At 38.2% G+C, this 22212-nt stretch overlaps 1 protein-coding gene across 1 annotated transcript; it reads left to right on the top strand.

The window, feature by feature from the left end:
• The first annotated feature begins 465 nt into the window (after positions 1-465).
• Positions 466-21755, top strand: LOC121739318 (intraflagellar transport protein 122 homolog). Its single transcript, XM_042131709.1, has 23 exons — positions 466-635; positions 833-1063; positions 2038-2248; positions 2340-2487; positions 4034-4188; positions 6215-6412; positions 7030-7167; positions 7925-8053; positions 8364-8528; positions 9737-9877; positions 10236-10333; positions 11169-11322; positions 13189-13347; positions 13657-13817; positions 14254-14382; positions 15110-15255; positions 16198-16351; positions 16712-16897; positions 17684-17792; positions 18026-18185; positions 18738-18913; positions 20764-20919; positions 21425-21755. Exons 1-23 carry the CDS (start codon positions 574-576, stop codon positions 21569-21571), a joined length of 3513 nt encoding a protein of 1170 aa, XP_041987643.1. The 5' UTR covers positions 466-573; the 3' UTR covers positions 21572-21755.
• The last annotated feature ends 457 nt before the right edge of the window (positions 21756-22212 follow it).

Genomic DNA, 22212 nt, shown 5'->3' with positions numbered 1-22212 from the left:
TGATTCTGTAAAGATTGGACGCTATTGCAGAAATAGTGTACATTCATCGTATCCATTTGTGAAATTCCCATTTATAATGAACAAAAATTTTCTTTTATAATTTGTGGGGGGATTTTTCTTGAAATCCCGAATTTTGGGGGGATTTCGGGAACACTTGTGGAGAAACCGAGTTGGCCGTCTGGCAACACTGTCACCGAGTCAGCCATTAAGAAGAAGAAGAAGGTTCATTTTGAATTTATAAGAAATTAGAGTACAAACATAAACTAGTAATCTGTGTTAGAGTAATAAAAAGGAAACCAGATAAAACTGTGCTGAAAGTTTTTGGTTACGTACATGTAAAATATATTATTGCCTTTTATAACTCACAACTTCGACGGTTTGAAGACCGGCAAGTGGCAACGCTTTACTGCTTGTCAGAAAAAGTTATAATATTTTGTTTTGTTTACACTTTTATTCAGTTCGTTGCTAGAGAACATATTTTGTGTAATAAAATATAATTGAACTTAGATAGTGACTCGCATGCCATGCCTATTTCTTTGTAAGATACTTACACTAAAATAAACTATCTGAAAGATGAGAACTATACCGAAATGGGTGAATAAAATCCACGAAGCCGAAAAAGTTGAGTTATCCAGGTACGTTTTTTATACAAACATTATCTTATCAATATTAGAAATACATAAGTAGTCTCACAGTAGGTATACACTTTGTCAAATTTATGAATTTGGAAAAGTGTATTGAAATTGTGTGCTAGTTGTTCAAAAATGAATTTCCAACAAGAACTACCTATAAGTTAGGGTGAGAAGTTTCACAATTTTATACTTTTTTACAGTGTACAAACAATATGCTTCAGTCCAGACGGCACACAGCTTGTTGTAGGGGCAGGAGAAAAGGTTATGGTGTATGACCCTAAAGATGGTTCCTTGGTACAGCTTCTTCAAGCTCACAAAGGCCCGGTTAATGCTGTGGCATATTGTGACGATGGCAAGAAGTTTGCTAGCGGCAGCACAGACAAAAATGTCATCATTTGGACATCAAAAATGGAAGGAATCCTTAAATATTCGTATGTATTGTAACAAAAAGTAAATTAATTAAATGCATATGTAAATTGTATGTCCTATGGTTACCTAGTATGTTATGAAAATCATTAATATCTCAATTATTACCATTTATTACATGATATAGTCAGGCTATGGCGAAATAATGTATTAAATACAATTCTAAGGCCCAATTTCACCAACTTCTGTTAGTGTTAACAGCTTGTTAAAATGTCATGGCTTCTCTTTCATTCATACGAAAATAAATGAAAGAGGTAAAGTGATATTAATTTGATGGTTAACATTTGTTGGTGAAATTGGGTCTAAGTCATATTAATATGCTCTTTTAAATGTTTTCTGTAGTCAAGCAAAAGCATGTTATGTTGTATAATTTAATAATTTACAATATTCTTGTTAGTATGCCTTCTTTAAATTAAATATACTGTAGAGGTGCTGTACTGTAGAGGGCCTGACCGGGAGAATTCATGTGTAATGCTTATAGATTCAACTAAATTATAGATTCAACTTTGAGCATTACATTACATGTTCCGAACGCGTGGCAGCCCCAACATCGTCCTGAAAATACTCAGTGATAAGCTGGACAGCACGATTGCTCCCGGTGAGGGAGCACCTTAATAATAATTACTTACTAGTATATGGATTGGGCATGTCTTTAATGTCACATTACACAGACAAGTTTTGTTGAAATATTCTGCATGTAATTTATGTTTGCATGTTGAAATATTTTGCATGAAAACTAAGTTTTAATGCGTAATTAGCGAATTATTTTATGCTTAAACTTTAAATAAATTTTTTATGAGTTTTCTGCATATTTGAATTAATTTTCGGAATCCCATGATTTGATTTGTAATTTCTTAAACATAATACTATGGCTTTCTTTTTATCGTTATAGCAATGCAATTTTATATTTTGATGATTAACAATGAAAAATTATTTTCAAACTTGAACAAACAATAGTGTTCTTTTTAATCTCTTATAGACATAGTGAGGCTATACAATGTCTGACATACAACCCTGTAACATATCACCTAGCCTCATGTGCCCTCTCCGACTTTGCTTTCTGGTCAGCTGATGTGAAGGCAGTTCAGAAGATTAAAGTGTCAGGCCGGATCACATGCTGTGCCTGGTCTCCAAGTGGACAGAATTTAGCCATCGGCTTAGCTAGCGGCACTGTTACAATCAGAGATAAGGTAAAATGTTTTGTGAATTTACGAAACTTTAACTAAAGTAAACTTATTAAAACATTTATATTGATATTTGATACATTTTTTGACTTTTCAGTTAGGTGAGGAGACACAACGAATAAGTCGAGAAGCAGCTATATGGGCAGTTGTATTTTCAAAGACAACTCTTTTAGTGACAGACTGGAATGATACACTTTCATTTTACAACATGCAAGGTCAACAAGTGCTTAAAGAAAGAAATATAGGTAAGCTGCTTCATTAGATAATGTAGATGTCAGAAAATAAATATATTTTTGGATGTTAAGACATGTGTTGGTGATATTTCACACAACCCTTAAGTACTTAATATTTTCTTAGTTTTTTTTTTGTAAAAAATTAAATTAAGAAATTTAAAAAACTCCTACCAAACAACTTTAAAAAGTAATGAAATAATATTTACTGACTTTAAGTTTAAAAAATTCCTAAGTGTAAAGTAATATTTTAGTCCATAATTGTTGTCACGCTGTGTCGAGGGACCGCCAAGTAAACTACAACAACAGCGACTTTGGCAATAATAGTCGCTAATTCTCTCGATTCGGGTCACTGCCCTTAAACTATTATGTTATGTGAAATCAAACATCTAAATTAGCGGTCCCCCGACACACCTTGACAACAATAATTATGGACTAAAATATTACTTTATTAGGAATTATTTAAATTTAAAGTCAGTAAATATTATTGATTACTTTTTAAAGTTGTTTTGCGGAGGTTTTTTTAAATTTCTTAATTTTATTTAAGTTTATGTTTTTTAAACTTGTGCAAAATATTTCCTATCAACATTATCATATCCCAATGAGTACCATCTAATGTCCTCTTGGGTGAGGCCATCAATATGAGCATAAATATGAAACCTCCACTTTGGGTTCATACGGAGCTCGGCTCCTATAGAATCAAGGTGATGCTGCAGCAGCAGCATGCAAATATATATACTGTTTATCTACGTCTTACTGGTTGTCGCAATTAAAATGAGCCCAAACACGAAACCTCTGCTCTATGTTGGTGAGGAGTTGGGTATGCTATTGATTACCAGGAAATGCTGCAGCATTTATGTGTATATATTCATAAGTGTCACGAACCATAGCAAAATATAAAACCCATCAAACGATTGCAAGTTGCTAATCGCGGCCTATGACGGACCAGATAAACCGTGATTTTGAAGCAATGAGCAGGCTGATGATGATGAACTATACTAACTAAGCTAAGAACACTCTCGATCATGTTAGCTTTCAAACAAAAAAAAAAATTAAATCAAAATTGGTCCAACCGTTTGGATGCTACGATGCCACAGACAGACAGACGTCAAACTTATAACACCCCTCTTTTTGTTGGTCGGGGGTTAACAAAATACAAATAAGGGCCTGTCCAGATGTCCACGTTACGACGTCGTCAACGTGGAACGGTGCGATAACGTGGCACGGTACGTTGTCGTGACGTGAAAATTTATGTCAACGTAACAATGCTCGTCACGATGTAGCAACATTGTAAGTCACCATGCTTTGTAAAACTGCTTTTCGTATAAGAGGATGGAGAGAAGATTTAAGGCAAAAAATACGTAAAATGTTGCTACACCGTGACGTGCATTGAAAATGCACGTCACGGTGTAGCAACATTTTTTACGTTGACGTAAATTTTCACGTCACGTCATCGTACCGTGCCACGTTACCGCACCGTTCCACGTTGACGACGTCGTGACGTGGACACTATTTACTGAATCACAGAAATAGATCAACGGAATAATGATTTTTTTTTCAGGTATTTCAGCATTATCTATATCCCTATTGGGTTCGTTGGTCTTGGTGGGTGGTGTTGGCGGGTGGGCAATACTGACATCTGAGGGTATTGCTATATCCACCACACCACAAGATTGGGTTTGGTCAATAGCACCCTCGCATGCTTCAAACTCCTTGGTAAGCAACCTAATGAATAAAATGTAAACATCATAGAATCTATAATTATGTATTATATTATATAGATGTGACAAAACAAAGACATGATAATACAATAAAATAAAATAAATTTCAAATAAAATAAAAATACTTTAATATGTGTATGTGTCCCTTACTGTGAAAGTAGCAACCCTCAATAAATATTTTTTTTGCTCATACAAAAATTAAATTATTGTTAAAATTATATTATATAGTATTTTTATTTCAACAAGTATTATTTAAAGAAGCGGTTGTTAAGATTCAAAAGTATTAGTCAAAAATCATGCCTTTTTTAGTGTTCCGTACCCAAAGGGTGAAAACGGAACCCTATTATAACAAAGACTTTGATGTCTGTTTGTCTGTCTGTCTCCAGGCTGTATCTCAAGAACTGCTATAGGTAGTATCTTTACAGATTATGTATACCGGTTGCCGCTTTAACAAATACTAAAAACAAAATATATTAAGTATTTAATGGGGGGTTCCCGAACCGAACAAGAAATATGATTTTTTTAGCCTTTTTTGCTCGATACCAATAATGGCAACATGTAGGCACTTGAAATTTTCACAGAATCCTCAATTATATATGTACTTTAATATTAAATAATAAAATTTTAAATAAAATACATAATTAACGGGGGCTCCCATACAGAAAACACATTTTTACCTATTTTTCCTCCGGATGGTACAGAACCCTTAGAGTCCATTTCGCACTTGGCCGATTTTTTAAGATACACGCATAGATTAAAATTCATGTATGATTAGTCACTTCAATGGGGTTGGTGAAATTATAATAATAATAATAATATCCTTTTCCTTCTGACTTCAAGCTACAAAATGTCTCGAATTGTGCCTCTCGGCAAAGGCCTGCTCCAGCCTGTTCCACTCAGTTCTGTCTAGTGCTACTCTTCTCCAATGGTGCCCAGCTGTTAGTGCTAGATCATCACCCCATCTGGTTTGTAGGCGACCTCTACTCCGCTTACCATCTCTTAGGTACCAGTGAGTGATGGCTGTGCTTCATTTAATTTGTTTGTCTCCTAATTGTGTCCGGCCCATCTCCACTATATATCTTTGGTCTATTTGAGTAAGTATGTCTGTTACTTTGGTTTTTTCTCTTATTGTAGTGTTTCTGATCCTGTCTGGTCTCTTAATACCTAGCATGCTTCTCTGATCTCTCCATAAATCTCTGGCATTGCTCCAGCTTTTCTCTGTGTTGTTTGGAAGTTTGGTAATTTACAGTTAAACTCATGTCAGATTTAAATGTCTCTTTCAGCGACCAGTACTTTTTCCATCCAGTTGCAATTCTATGGTTGATTTCCTTTGTGGTCTAGTTTTCATGGGAGATTAATTGTCCAAGGTAGATGTATTCTTTTACATATTCGAGAGGTTGATCGTCAACTTTTATAGTGATTTCTTTGGAGTTTGTTAGTATTTTGGTTTTAGCCTTATTCATACTAAGGCCTGCTTTTTGCTTTCTTTATCAAGAGCTTTTATCATTGTTTCAAGGTTGTTTGGGTTTTATTCAAAGATAATTATATCGTCAGCAAATCTTAAATGGTTTAGCCTTTCTCCGTTCACGTTCAGGCCATACTTCTTCCAGTCTAATTCGCGAAAGATGGTTTCCAGTACAGCTGAAAATAGTTTCGGAGAGAGGGAGTTGCCCTGTTTTGCGCCTCTTACGATTTTTGTGAAATTATGGTGAAATTATTAGCTTCTATAAAATAAAATATAAATTGTTTTATATCTGTGTAAATTTGAAGAAATTATTTTCATAATATCTATGTTTTAACCTGTCAACGTTTCAGGGACTAGCCCGGCGAAAAGAAACATCACGTCTCCAATGAGGCCACTTTTTGTAAAAAACTAAAAACGTGGAAAACGATTATGTACTTTAGAAAATTGTTTTTAACAAAAACGTTATTAGCTTGGGCTTTGATAAAAAAGAATTCGTTAAAACGTGTGTTTTTAAACTATAATTATTTATAATATAATTTTTTGTCTTAAAATTCAGGCCGTGGCTTGCCAAGATGGTACTCTGTGGTGTTACCAGCTGGTATTCAATACGGTGCACGGGTTGTACCGTGAAAGATATGCGTACAGGGAGAACATGACTGACGTCATAATACAACACCTAACCACAGGGAACAAAGTGCGGATCAAATGCCACGACCGAGTGCAGAAAATCGCTATATACAAACACCGCTTAGCTGTAAGTAATGTTTTCTATATGTGTTACTATAATAATTGCTGATAAACTTACATATTTGATTGTTACTATAAGAGAGTAATCTGTATAATGTATATTCTTATTCCGACTACGGTTGTCAAGCAGTCATAGCTACTTGACTGCATGTGAATCTCTTTATTTTTCAAACTTTCAAACATTTAATTACATACGAAATATTGCTTACTTGGACACATTATATTGAATTTTCATTTGGGTTCCTGTCCCAGAGCGTACTTTGCTCTAGAGTCTAGTCTACAGTCTAGGGAAAGTTTGATGAGTCTGTGTATAAATAAAAACAATAAAATTACAAATATATATATATATATATAAATGGATTTTCAATTGTGTTAGTAACACTAAAACTCGAAAACGGCTGAATGGATTGTGCTAATTTTAGTCTTAAAATATTCGTACAGTCCAGGGAAGGTTTTAAAGTGACACGAAGTTTAACCGGGACAGCTAGTTTACAATAAAACATAATTATTATGTCTTGTCAGTGTACTCTTTTGCTACATATTAGCCAAAAGATACCTTACGTTAATAAAAGTTTTAATTACTTTAATTAATATGAGTCTACTGTCTACTGTCTGTGCTCACAGGTGCAGTTACCAGAGCGTGTTGTTGTATACGAGCAAGGAGACGACGATGGAATGTTGTACAGAGTGAAAGAGAAACTTGTGCAGAAGGCGGAATGTTCCCTGTTGGTCGCCACTAGCGACTCTCTTCTGTTGTGTCAGGTGAGTGAAACTATTAAAGTCCTTATCACACTAGCGGTTGGTGTGCGGATTTAGCGCGGGGCGGGTAGGCAGCGAATACGTTGCGGACGTGCAACGAGCCTGCCACGCACCGCGGATGCGCAACGAGATAGCAGCGGTTTGTGATTTGTAAACACGCGATAGAATCGTTGCGTATCCGCTACGTGTCTGCAACTTTTTCGGTGCGCAGCCGCGGCGGCTAACTAATAACGGCCTAAGTGCCAACCCGTACAGGGCGTATATTTCGTATTGTAAATGAACTGGACTATTCACACGTACCAATTTTGCAGTCGTTGTCGACCACTTGTGTGATTGCGTCTACCGACCACATTGCAACCACAACGTTGCGTCGATGTAATGACTCCGTTTCATTGACTTTCGTACGTAACCACATCGCAACCACTGGCGACAACGCAAGCACGCCGGCATTTTGTCTGTACCACAAGCAAACTACGAAAAGCTGCAGCGACACCATTCACACGTAACCACTTCTCGACGGCTTTTGTCGTTGTGACGTGGTGTAGTTGTGGTACGTGTGGGATGTTGGTTTAAATTTTTTACGCCACATTAGGGAGGGGGAGGGCAGGGTCCAAAAATATGTGACCACAATGTAAATCTTGGTCCCTAAAAAGTCACATTGATGGGTCGGTATGGATGGATGGATGCGGTATTTTGACGGAATGACGGTCAGGATGATAGCGGTTATGTGTTGTCAATAACAATAAAGTCAATTTTCCAGGACACAACATTATCAGTGATTGGTATGAGAATGCCAAGGTCGTGGACGGTGCCAGCGCCGATTCGCTATGTGAAAGTTACGACGTTGTTCTTTGAGGAAGTCCTGCTGCTTGGCTTGTTTAATGGACAAGTAAGTCACAAGTATAGAAATATTTCTCTAGAGGGTGTAACGTAACTAATTAGTGGTAATACTTTAGGGTGTGTCTGGGTGTCCTATATAGAGCTCGCTGGGAAAGTAGCAGCGCTGAAAGAGTAACTTTATTTTTCAGCATTGTATGGAAAACTTCATGACGCGGGGGCGTTTGCCCATACATAATTTGCTATGGAGATACTTTGAGTTCCGGGAAAGGACATACTTTATATCCCAAAAAATGTACGGTTCCCGCGCGATAACAGAATTTTTTCGCGGGCGTCATCTAGTAATCTATATTTTTTTCTAGATATGGCAAGTGGAGCCGAGTAATGGTGGATCGAAGATGATACTCCAAATACCGGGCAGCGTGCGATGTCTGGACGTCAGCGCGTCGCGGAGTCGTCTAGCCGTCGTCGATGAGACGTCCGTGTGTCGAGTGTACAGCTTACCTGCTGGCGAACTGCTGTATACAGTGAGTATATACGGTGTAACAAAACTAAGTCATAATACGTATTACATACGTTAGGATGTGTATTGAGCTCACTGTGAAAGTGGCAGCGCTTGAAGAGACAAATTCAGGGCAAATTCCTGACGCTTGGGCAGTTACCCATAAATAAATCACAAAAATTGCTCTTTCAGCGCTGCTACTTTCACATTGTGACTCTATTATATAAGCAATACCCAGCTGTGGGGTTTTTACAAACTGTATAGTGTATATCCGATGATAGTGTGATCTGTGATTATCCTTGTCAGTAAGTCTTTTACTACATCTTTTGTTTTTAATCATCAAATTTAATTTCAAATCGTTAAAGGTGCCCATACACGGGACAATTTGTCGTTTCGATCGATCGTCAAGAAAATCGTCCAATCGATCTTTTGAACGTAAAATCGTTTGCGATATTGCTACACACGTACAATTTGTCGTTCGATTTTAACATCGAGGAGATAAATCGTACGATAATTGTCCCGTGTATGGCCACCTTTAATATGTTTACAACATTATTCTGGTTCGCTGCGACGTTAAGAGGATACACCAGGGGCTAGAGAAATGAAAAAAAAGTACGTGAAATATCTATAGCTGTCTCCCTTACCTCAAGCCTATACCGCAGAACGCGATAGAGACAACTGCAGAAAATCCAGAAAATCAACGATTCGTTGTCCCCTGATTCCTTCTCCAAAACTTAACCGATTTAAGTACTTTTTTCATTAAAGATTAAAAAAAGGCTTGAGCTGTGTTCCTATGTTTTGCTTTTTTTGTATAATCTAGCCAAATCTGTTTTCTGGACGTTTGAACACAGCGGAAAATCTGGCAATTTTTTTGGGTTTTTGAACGTTCATATCTTTTTCAATAATTAAATTATGAAAAAAAAGAAAACATAGGGACATTGTATTAGTGGCCGTAGATATTCAGGAAAAAAATTATAACTCTACTAGCATTATCCAGGGAGGAAACAGGGGACAACGTTTGTATGGGAAAAAGGGCGGTGTGGACTCCTCTTAATACATATCTTATTTAAAACGTCGCACGCAGCGCAAACGACGATTTGTTGCATCCTGTAAAGATGTTGTAATTTACTATACCTTCATGACGCCGTTGCGCAGACGTGCGTCGCCGAAAGCAAAGCGAGCCTATGAGGTACATCTAAGGTAAATTGTTTGTAACAGCATACTTCTTTAAAGGAGGAGAACGTGTCATCAGCGTCGTGGAATTCGTGGTGCGACGAGCTGCTGTGTCTGTCCGGCGGCGGTCTGTTGTCCATCAAGGCCGGACACTTCCCGCCCGCCACGCAGCCGCTAGCCGGATCTGTTGTAGGATTCCAGGTAACTTGGTGTGAAAACAAATAGTAAATGGCCAAAGACAATATAATATTTTTATTCAGAATTTTATAGAAAATATTTTCTGAACGTCGCGTCTACATGATGATGCCATTCTAATAAATGCAGTCCTTAAACTCAAAACTCAAACTCAAAATTTTTTATTCAGAATAAATTTTTTCAAGTACTTACTTACAACTTAGAAGTAAAATAACGGTGATTTAAAACACTGCCACGGCACTGCATTTTGATATACAAAGGATTGAAGGGTCTCACAGTAAACACAAGTGTAACGACTCAAGCCAAAATCTAAACAATTAATATTTATTACAAATAATTATATAAAGTAATCGATCTATTTCAGGGTGGACGCGTGTTTTGTTTGCAATCCAACGCAATGCAGACAATCAATGTCCCACTTTCACATGCAGTGCATCAATACATACAACACAAAATGTTCAAGTAAGCTTAAACCTAATCCTCCAATTACTCATTAGTCATTACTCACTCACTATAGTGTTATGCGTGTTTCAAAATAGAAATACGTGTGGCACCCAGTGCCGCGGTAAAGCTATTGCATATATTTTTTTATCAACTTATGCGACTATAATTCGCATACACACAAACAACACGCACGCACACAAACACCGTACCGAAGTCTGGCAACGTCGCACCGACCGGCACAGCGGTCGCTGCGTCGAGGACCACACCCTGAGTCACACCGAGCCGAAGTCTGCCGAACTCAAACGACGTTAGACGAGTTAGATGTTTTTCGTTACGGAATTTCTTGATTCGGTTGCCGCGCAGCCTTAACTATGCAATAGCTTAAGAATACTTTAAAAAAATATGTCAAATTGCTAAGCAAAATGCGACCATCATGGTGTTTTATGGATTGATTGATTTTTACTGTCAAAACAGTTGATTCATAAGTTTAATTGAGATTTTAAAACTAGCTGTTGCCCGTGACTTCGCCCGCGTCAACATAATAATGTAATAGCAAGGGAGTGCCTCCGCTGCCGGCGCCGGTTTCCGAAATGGCTGCCGGCAGTATACTTACCGCCGGTTCCCATTACTGATATTTTTGGGAGCCGGCGCCGGCAGCGGAGGCACTCCCTAATAACAAAGATGATTTTCCCATTTTTAGGGTTCCTTACCCAAAGGGTAAAAATGGGACGCTATTACAAATACTTCGCTGTTTGTCTGTCTCTAGGCTGTATCTTAACGCTAGCTGTATGTTTTGAATTTTCACAAATTAATTTTGTCATATGGGGATGACAACACTATTTTATAATTTCAGTGATGCATATGCGGTGGCTTGTCTCGGTGTCACCGCTTTGGACTGGGAGCGACTCGGTATGGCCGCCTTAGAGGAACTATCGTTTGAAGTGGCTAAGAAGGCGTTTCAAAGGAGTGAAAACATAATCTTCCTTTCACTAATTGACCACATACAGGTGAGTAATTATAAACACTATTTCTATTTCCATTTTAATACTGATACTGTATCTGATATTATTATGTTAAAAGATTGTTAACTATAATTTCTGTATACACAAAGTCTTTATTTGCTAGGACCAAAGTCTATCTATCTGTGTTAAAATATCAATCAATCAATTTATCGCCAGCGGTCATTGATTTTAATAGTCTAGGAGCGATCTGCAAAATTTTAAAAGAAGGAGGGGCACATCGTACCCACTAATGTAGCACTTTGACACATATATACCAAATGAAAGGACTTGTAAAGCTGAACAATTTATAGTATGACGTGAAATCTCTAAACCATGGAAGAAAAAACTTAACCCTCTATTGCATGAATTATGATAGAATTAAGAAAAAAAAAAATTTTTTTGCTGGTTAATATTGCTTCTTATTAAGTAAGGGTAATTAAGAAAATTGTTAGGAAAATAAAAATTTTAGTAAGTACTTTATTTTAGAAAATAATTTCAGAAGCCATTATTCGTATGCATAACAAGTACAGAATTTAGCTTTGTAAAAGTCTTTGAAGCAGTTTCTTTTCTCGGTTACGCATAAGAAAACGTAACAATTTTCACATTTTATATGCGATCGAAACATAATTATTAATTTTGATGTAGTAGTAGTATTTTTGTCGAGGGTTACCTATGTGGTCATATTGTGGAGGTCGCAAATGAAGACCTTCCGACTGGTCAAGGGTGTTTTTTCGGTCAGGCCGAAGTGGTATATGTAAGAATATATTATCCGACACGTTTAGAAACCTTTGATAGTGCGATGCAGAATTGTAGTACTAGTTGGATCTCCACATATCGTCACAATAACCATGTTTTTATTGTATTTGAATTAGAGAAAGTTAGAAAACGTAATTTATCCTTATTCGAGTCAGATCCTAACTTATCACTAATGAAATCATCACCAGGGATAGTTCTTTTGAACTTGTTGGTACCACAAAAGCGTGCAAGTAAGATCATTGAATGCATACGAAGCCAGAAGTGGCTCCCGCGGAAAATTCAGAAAATAGAGCAGAAAACCCAAAAAAGAAAGTAAAAAGAATCTTTGAACATTATAATCAGATTTTTTAACACACTAATATCTTACTTTTTTTCAATTTTATACGTCGTCAAAGTCGCATAAAATTTTACTTCGTCTGTTTCATGCGCCCGCGTCGCTAAAATGTGAAATTACATTCGCAGATGACATTTTGCCATCTGCAAAAAATACGTTTCGATCCACGGAGAAGTAGTTGATATAGGAGTGAAAATAGAATTATCCATTCTCATTATAATAAAGGCAGAAAAAAATGTTTAATCTGAAGAGCCAGAAATGGGTTCATATGCAGTAAAGGGTTAACGATGGTAGAAGGTAAAAAAAAAAAACACCCTGTATTATTGCATCCATTTATAGTGTTGCTGATAAGCAATCATTTCTGGAAAGTAATCGTATATGGCAAACTTGCGGAAAGTGTTGTATATTAGTAAATTGATTCATATTTTAAAGAAATGTAATTCAAGCCCTTTCATTAGATATATTATGTGTGGACGTGCTACAGCATGGGTACGGCTTCCATACAAAAATGCCCCTTGTTCTTTCTTTTATGAGGATACATACTATTACAGATTCAAGGGAAAATCTCTTGGTAACTCTTAGAATAATAATATCCAACTGTTTATGAGATCAAAGCGATTTACTGCATAGTGCATACATTCTAACGATGAAATATTTTTGACATGGTGTCAATGACCGCTACTACCAGATTACGCCGTTATGTATAATGGGGCTAAATCTTTTAAATATCTATCGAAGGGGCTATGGAATACACTTCCTTTTACTTATGCAATAATTTTTAGGAGCGTCACTCTGCGGGCGAGAAGCGCGCCGTCATACTGGGCGATATACACGCGTACAGGGGGCGGTACGCGGATGCAGCGCGCGCGTACGTCAGCGCCGCGCACGATGACCGAGCGCTGCAAATGTATGTCGACCTGCGGATGTTCACTAAAGCGCAGGTAAGATTTGTGAAACATAATATGCAGCAAAATACCATGCACAGTAACTGCAGTCTAATTGTAATAATGTGGTACAGAACTACATACAGACAGTTTATTTATACAAAATGTCAAAACTTCATTTTTACCTCATTTTTACATTTTCACTTCGCTTTGTGCCTCGATTCGCCGCCGTTTGGACTTTAGCTTTGAAATTGGGTTTTATGTATTTATTTTATCAGATTTAAATCTTACTTCTTACTTCATTGTTCAGACTGGACAACGTCCGTCGGGCCTGTTTTAAATAGAGATTTTCACTTTATATTATAGGAGTTTGTAGGCGAAGGGGAGGGTTTAGCGGCGCTGGCGCGGCGTCGCGCGGAATGGGCGCGGCGCGTTAACGAGCCCAAGGCGGCCGCGGAGATGTACCTCGCTGCGGGGGATATAGGCAAAGCGGCTAGGCTACTGGCTGAGAGCGGCAGACGAGATATGTAAGTATAAGCCTAGGCTGCTGGCCGGCACACGAGGCAAGTGAGTATAAGGCGGCTAGGATGATGAAAAAATTGCAATTTCAGCGCTGCTACTTTCACAGTGAACTCTATATAAGGAACACTTACACACCCTAAAGTATTATCACTTAGTTTTGATACACCTTGTATAATTATAAGGTGACTATGCAGACGAGATAATATTATTTTAGTGTTTGTTTATATGTTTATAATTTTTAGGGTTCCGTACCCAAAGGGTAAAAACGGGACGTTTTTTTTGGACTTTTTTTGCTCTATAACGGTACGGAAACGATCGTGCGTGAGTCCGACTCGCACTTGACCGATTATTTTAATTTATAGACTTACTGAAAACAACTTTTGCAAAAGCGAAGTGCAGTCATTAGTCAAAAACAAACACAAATTGTTGTAATTTTTTCAGGCTCATTGAATTGGCGAGGAAAATGGACAAGGGTTCGAGCGACTCGTTACGACAACTCGCTGAGGCTTTGGAGATGGCCGGGGAGCTACCTACTGCTGCCGACGTTTATAAGAGGCTAGGGGATTATAGGTATGTTATAATGTTCATACATATTAATATCGCGAATGGGTGTTTGTCTTATAATGCTTAAACTGCTGAATCTGTTTTAATGTGATAATGAAGATGCTCTGGGCCCCGGGGACACGACAAGATAGTTTTTGGCGCAGTAAAATGTACAGTTATTAATTAATACTAATAAGAAATTTTGAGATTATATTGTCACTGCGCGGCACGTGCCGACTGGACGTCAAAAAAAGTGTGCTGCTGTCATGTATTACACGTCTCTTTTTACCACGCAGTGTTACTGATAGTGACATCTCTCTTGCTCAGGCCTTTGTTTCTCTAGTCCGCTAGGTATATTAACTTTATGGTCTAGTTACAAAACACACATTTGACAACTTGACGCAACTTGACGCTCCCGTTTCGCAGTCGCTTGGTCGCGTAGGTTTGACCTAAGCTTAAATAATACCAATTCCTCACGTCAAAAACATTTTTACACTATTGAAAATCGAATCAACTCGATCTCAGTAGGATTTGGTACTCCCGAAGTCTACACTAGCGCACTATCGTACTGTGGCTCAATTTGTAACTAGTAGGAGTCCACAATCTGATTTAATTCAACACGAATTTAATCAAAATCGATATCTGATAAACAAAATAAAATAAAAATAAAACTCGTAAATCGAAATCATATCAGTTTCGGGAGTAAGCCCGCAACGTCGCAACTTAGCTAACACATGTCCTGACAATGTTACAGTAAAGTGGCGCAGCTAGCGGTGGCGTCGGGGGAGTGGCCTCAGGCGTTCACCCTGGCGCGCGACCACCCCGAGTGCAAGCGCGACGTGTACCTGCCGTACGCGCACCAAATGGCCAAGGAGAATAAGTTCGTCGAAGCTCAAAAAGGTGAGATTTTTGGCGGTTATCGGGGCCCTTTTCCTTCTGCATGAAAGTTGCCCGCATCACAGCATTTCGTAGATGTTTTTCAGGATGTCATGCGGGCAACACACGTGCCGTGTTTTCACCCGCATGTGGACCCGATCCATGCGCGATTGACAACTCGCATGACAGGAAATTGGAAAAGTGCCCTCGGAGCCCCTAGTCAAAATGTATTCGCCAGTTCCGATAGTCAAGTTGGATGTCAAAAAAACAAAGCATCGCTAAGTGTCATGGTGCTTAGTATGTTCTCTATTTCTACTTAAAATCATTCGGTTTTACCACAAAAGATTAAACATCTGTTGAACAGTCGTTTTGAGACCATTTTGTACAGAATTTTTCTCGGGTTCAACAGGTTCAACGGGTGTTTAAATCTTTTGTAATAAGACCGATTGTGTTATGTACCTGACCAGAATAAATTTAAGTACATTGATTTAAAAGAAACAGCTAGTGTAAGTTTTGTTGAGCGATTATTATTAACCAGTTCGTACCAAAGCTCGAGGCATCAAATATCACTTGTATACTTATCTAAATAAGAGCTTTTGCCCGCGGCTTCGCTCGCGTTAAGAAGTATTATTATATACAAACTTTCATCCCCTATTTTAATCCCTTGGAGGTGGAATTGATCAAAATCCTTTCTTAGCGGATGCCTACGTCATAATATCTACCTGCATGCCAAATTTCAGCCCGATCGGTCCAGTCGTTTGGGCTGTGCGTTGATAGATCACCATGTCAGTCAGACCTTTGAGTTTTATATATATTCTAGATCACTTGGATCTTTAACACTGGTTAAAGATCCAAGTGATCTATATATATAGGGGGGCTAGTTTCCATAGGTAATATATCTATCATGGTAATAAATTTAATTTGAAGTAAAAACAAAATTATTAACTATTTAAATAATATTTATAGCGTATCACATGGCTGGCGAGACGTCGACCGCAATGCGGGTGTTCTACGTGTTGGTCAATAACGCTATAGCTGAAGAGAGATTTGCTGATGCCGGATATCTTCACTATCTATTAGCCATGCAGTATTTAGAGTCGGCTGCGAGCACAAGCAATAAGTAAGCATATTACTTTATGTTACTTCTCACTCCTAAACTGTATTTATCTGAAAGTGTATTTAAAACCATAGGCAGAGCCAGATGTTTTTACTACTTAAACTTTAAAGAAATGGCGTTGAATTTGTTGCTGTTTGCTATTTATAGGTCCAATTAGTATTTTGTATAATGTTAATATTATTAAATTCATATGTTCTTAAGATACAATCTTTTGAAAATTGCGTCAAATTGATTTTAGCAATCAATAGCAACAATGTCAAGCCAACGCGTGTCACGTGACAAATAAAATCACTGATGTGGACCGCGACTGCAAAAGGTCGTAAAATACATAATTAATCTATTACAATTGTTCCTTTATTACAGGGAACAAACCACAAACTTATCTCAATTCTGCACCAACGATCGTCTAGCACGTATCTATCACGCGTACGACACAATTCACAAGTGCGTACACGAGCCCTTCTCGCTCGCACAGCCGGACGCATTGTTGAACGCAACTCGGTACGTGCTAGCGTCTATTGAGGAACCGCCCCCTGGAGTGTCTATGTTGTATCCTTTTTAAAGTTTTGAAGTAAATAATATTGTTAAAATATTTTGTCCATTTTTTAAGAGCCTGCTGCCAAAAATATCAAAGCCCCGCCTACACTACCCGCTATCCTCCAGATCGTGATATAATGATTCCATGAATCGTGCCCGCTAGGAACAATCCTCGCGGGCACGATTTCTCAAGTACAAACTTTGCGCTGCAGCTAATAGTGAACAATATCGTGTAACAATGTTTCCCGCATTATAGCACGAAAGTAAAGGTCGTAAGTCCCAAAACTGTTTTTGATGATTACTTACTTAAAAATTAAATACGATACTAATATTTCCTTTAGGCATTATTTTATAAAGTGTGTGATTGTAGAAGTGCAAGTTATTTGATGATAGTAACTCAATAAGTGCAACAGATATATTTTGTTAAAGAGCCCAGAAAAAATCATAATTTCGAAAAATATTACTATCAAGGCAAAATAAACGAATCGTGTTTTACGTTTGGCAAATATTAGATAAATATACAATGATTAAATAAATTTCAATTTCATTTATATCAATCGTCTTCCGGGATCGTAATACTTATTAGAAAACATAGCAAAATTTGGCAGCCCGCTCTTAATACAACTACTATGTAAGTACTAAGACTATATTGTAAATGTCGATATATTTTGTAGTATCTTTCTAATAATTTCATTAACCATTTTTGTCGATATCTAATATTATGTTTGGCTCCTGTGAAACTGACGACTTTTTTGTTTCGATTAAAACATTCATGATGACCTTAATCATATAGTTCAGTTGTTTATACTTGTGCATGGCAAAACAAGCGAAAGCGTTCAACGCGAATATGTTAGCCCGACAGATGCTAGACAAGATTCTAGGACTTCAAATACCTCAAAAATTTCAGGTGCGTAAATAGAATTTATGGTAAACGCCAAAAGTGGCCACTTTTTTTTCAAAATTATTCTCTTCAACAATATATTGATTATTAAAAAGTTATATGATGATCATGCGGGAAAAGCCGCGCGGGTTAGCTAGTTAGTATAGATATTATACATACACACGCACCGATTATCTTCATATTCGCTGACCAATCCTGTTATAATCTACCTGGCTATTATAAATCTCAAACTTTTAAAGGAGAGCGTAGAACTCCTAATACTGAAGAGTGGTTGCGGCGGAACCGCGGGCGACGACGACGTGACGCCGCTCTGCTGGCGATGTCGCCGCCACACGCCACCGCTGAGTACCCAGTGCGCCAGGTGTCGACACATGTTGGCGCACTCCCTCGCCACATACGGTAATAGAAATACAACTCCTAATATTGGCTTTTCGATCCTCGCCGCACTCGACTACGATCAATAAATTCAAATAAAGTGCCACTTTATGAACTAGGCCACAAGTTCCCAAACTTTTTCAGCCCACGGCGCAGTAACAAGCCTAATAATTTATCACGGCACCCTATCCTATTTGAAATAGATACAGTTGAATTAAATCTAGGCAAGGTTATGCGGGTAAATAGGAATAAATATTTAGTTCTCTACGTGCAAATAAACTTTTAAAATTTACATAATATTTGTGGTTTCGAATAAAAAATGGAGGATTGACTCACGGCGCCCTGTTTAATCTCTACGGCGCACTAGGGCACCGCGACGTACAGTTTGGGAACCCCTGAACTAGTCTATATAATATGCTGCTTTTATTCTCTACCGACATAGTTTTGTAGTGGCGTAGAGCAAAATGAAACCTATATTGGGCATAGCCCCTCTTATTCAAGCCTCAGGTGATGAGTAGACGATTCCTAAAAGGACGATTCAATATCTTTGATTTTAAGAAATATATATTTATTTAGAGGTCCTTCCGTTGGTGCAATTCGAGCCAGCGGAGGGTATACCTTACGAAGAGGCAGTGGAGCTGATCAATCGTATGCCGATACCGGAAGTGGATGTGCCCAGTGCGGGAGCTGATATACTGAGGATAGACCCCGACGTGGACACAGCTGATCCGTTCCTGGATAGAGTGGAAGAGGTACAGCACACTTACGGCTTATTACCCCGCGTTCCATTGGATGTTAAAAACGATCACAATTCTCAAAATGCCTCCTATTTTGAGCGTTTTGATCGTGACAAAAAAAGTGACAGATTAACAGAGAAATCTGTCGTTTTGCCCCCAAAGTCCATCAGTGTCGGTTAAAGTTAGGCTAGTTATTTTTCCCTAAGTAGATTGGTCACAGTAAAGACATAGATATGTCGCAGCCGACTGGTTTAAATAGCTGTTCAATCAAACAGCTAGCCCTTTGACTGAACAACGCCATTCAATCACATGGCTATACGTCGTTTAGCCGACTTGTTGACTACAACGTTCAACACTACAGCTAGACGACGCTTAGCCAACTGGTTTAGTGGCAAATTAACTAGGGCGACCATTAGCTTAATATGTAATTTGGGAGAATAGGAAAACTTTGTATTTTTTTGAAAGATTATTCTTGGATTAAGCTTAAGGGGTGACCAAAAGTTTAATGCAATAAGTAAAAATAAAAAAAATCTGAGGCGTGTTTTGTGGCGGTCGCCGGCTGCTGCCGCAGCACAGTCACAGTTCTAACCTAACCTACTTTTGGACTTTCTGGATTGTGTTTGTTTTTGTTTTGGCAGGGGCTGCGCCCCGGATCCCCCCTTTTGTTTGATAACGGTCGGCGGCTGCTGCCGCAGCACGCTCACTGCGCTCGCTCGGCTCTTTCTGTGTTGTGGTCTAAGTTCTAACCTAACCTAACCAACTTTTGGCCTTTCTGGATTGTGTTTGTTTTTGTTTTGACGGGGGGCTGTGCCCCCCGAACCCCCCTTTCCGGTGGGCTGCGTCTATCCATTTCATAATCCCGTAATTTCTCCTCGAATATTTGTTGAAATTTTGATTCACTCGTATGTGCCTCTACTATTTTTGTCTCTTTAATAACACTTGTAACTTTTATTAACTACTTTCTTTCCGAAAAACAACCACAAATACCAACAAACACCTGCTAGTTGACGCCATATTTTAAATAAAACGCACCTAGCGCCGCAGCGGTGCGCGCTGAACTACTTCAATTAGACGGCGGCTTTTGAATCAGCTGTAGTGTTGAACGCTCCGAACAATAAAAACTATTGTTATTCGTAGGTTTTGAGAGACTAAAATATTCAATTTAGCTAGACGTGTGATTGAATGGCGTTGTTCAATCAAAGGGCTAGCTGTTTGATTGAACGGCTATTTAAACCAGTCGGCTGCGACAGATATACAAAATACCGACTTCTTAAGCTGATCGCACATTTGTCAGAACCGTAACCATACGCGTCGAATGAACCACATACAGAAATGCGTCGCGTACGGTGCGGACAAATGTGCAAGGTTTCACATCATTTCATACAACGAATTATAAAATGTAGCGCGTTTATCGCGTGCGTGCTGATGAATGTGCGATCACCTTTACGTAGGTTCTTCAGCTTTACATTGTCCCAAATTTATAAGGGCCTTTTCACCATTTCCTGATAAAGTGCCGAATAGGCTATCCACAACTTTTTTGACAGATTCTCCATACTTTATCTGTCAAGTTAAATTGTGGATAGCCTATCCGGCTTTTATCAGGAAGTGGTGGAACAGGTCCTAAATATTCTTCATCATACTTGAAAAACATAAAAACATATTGACAAACACTGTCTATAAAATTTTAAATACCCATAGATTATATAGGAATAAACGGTTTGCTAATCATTCTTATACACTACAGTGTTTTTGCCAGAGCTTTATCAGGAAAAGTATTTTAGTAAAAGTAGATTTTCTACCCGAAGTTCTTTTTAATTCACACAAATATTTATACCAGGAGATTTTAAAGTAATGTCATTCCTCAGGACGACGACTCTGGCGTAGTGATATGCAGCCGTAACGCGCTGCTGCAGATGAGCCCAGCCAACGTCGTCATGGTCAATCGACCGCCGCTACCGCCAACCTTCTATAGAAACATGTTGCCAGAGCTGCCAGTTACTGTCTGCGAGAATTGCCAGAGTGTAAGTGACATTGGTATTTTTATTTATATTGTTATTAAGTAGGTATATTTTATTAATTTTTGACATACAAATGTTTTTGTTTTCTGGAGCAGATAGCTGTAATATTTTGTGTAGTAGAATGGTATATTACTTAACGGTACTTACAATTCATACAAAATAGTTATCGAGCAGGGAATATAGGTAGATCATGTCATGAAAATTGAACATAAGCTGCAGAGTTTACAATCTAGTAGGCAGTTTAGTTGATTAAGATTGCAGCACATGCCAGGTAAAAACTAAATAAAAGTACATAAGTATGTATTCAAATTCAAATCTTTTATTGCAGACAAAGTATAGTCCATATTATAAATAGAAAATTACATAAAAATGCACAACAAAAAATAATTACATGCATTAGAATTTAGAGTCCATTTCATCATGAATGGGCACTCAGTCAGTGTCCATTAGACTCGCAATGAGTCGTAGGTAACTGTTGGAGCTGCCGCATACCTCATTTTACTTACAGCTATTCTACATGGAGGACTATGAGATTCAAATGGTGACGAAAGGCCAGTGTCCGTTCTGCAGGCATCGGCACGAAGCGGTCGACGACGGTGAGGACAACTCTAATTCGTCGACGCCACGGAGTAACAATGGTAACTCGTGGGGATAAACATACAAATTATGGCAGGGATGTAATGTTTTTTGTGAAATTTTGTATGAAATTACGCCAAAACGCTGCGTTGCTTAGGGCTTTCGCTCACAGACACGACAGTATTAAAACACATTGAAGATGACTTTCCGACGTTAGCCGCAAGCGACCGCGACAGACAAAAATTCAAATAAAATGCCACTTTATGACAAAGGCAATGATATTCTATGTTACTAACGTAACTAGATTGGAAGTTTACGGTAGCAACGCGTTGCCACTTCGAAGATGCCTGCAGGCATATCTCACATACATAATGACATAACGAATATATGACTTGACATTGTCTTTTGAACAAAAAAGTGGTTACGCATTTCTGAGAATCTTTTGTAAGACATTGCTACTCTAGTATTTTAGAAACTCATTGGACAAAGACTTTATATCGGTTTTCTTTTCTATCGACATTGGTATAGCGACACATGCCGCTGCTGCTTTGTAGTGGCAATAGAGCACATTGAAACCTACAACATGAAGTGGCATTTTATTTTAATTTTGGTCGGTCGCGGTCGCTTGTGATAAAGATTGGGACGGTATATTAAAATGCACATCACACTAACAAATATTTTTTACTAGCGGCCCGCCCCGGCTATGTCACTCACTGAAGA

Source organism: Aricia agestis, chromosome Z (genome assembly GCF_905147365.1).
Source record: "Aricia agestis chromosome Z, ilAriAges1.1, whole genome shotgun sequence".
NCBI lineage: Eukaryota > Metazoa > Arthropoda > Insecta > Lepidoptera > Lycaenidae > Aricia > Aricia agestis.
This window is presented reverse-complemented; position numbering and strand designations above follow the sequence as displayed.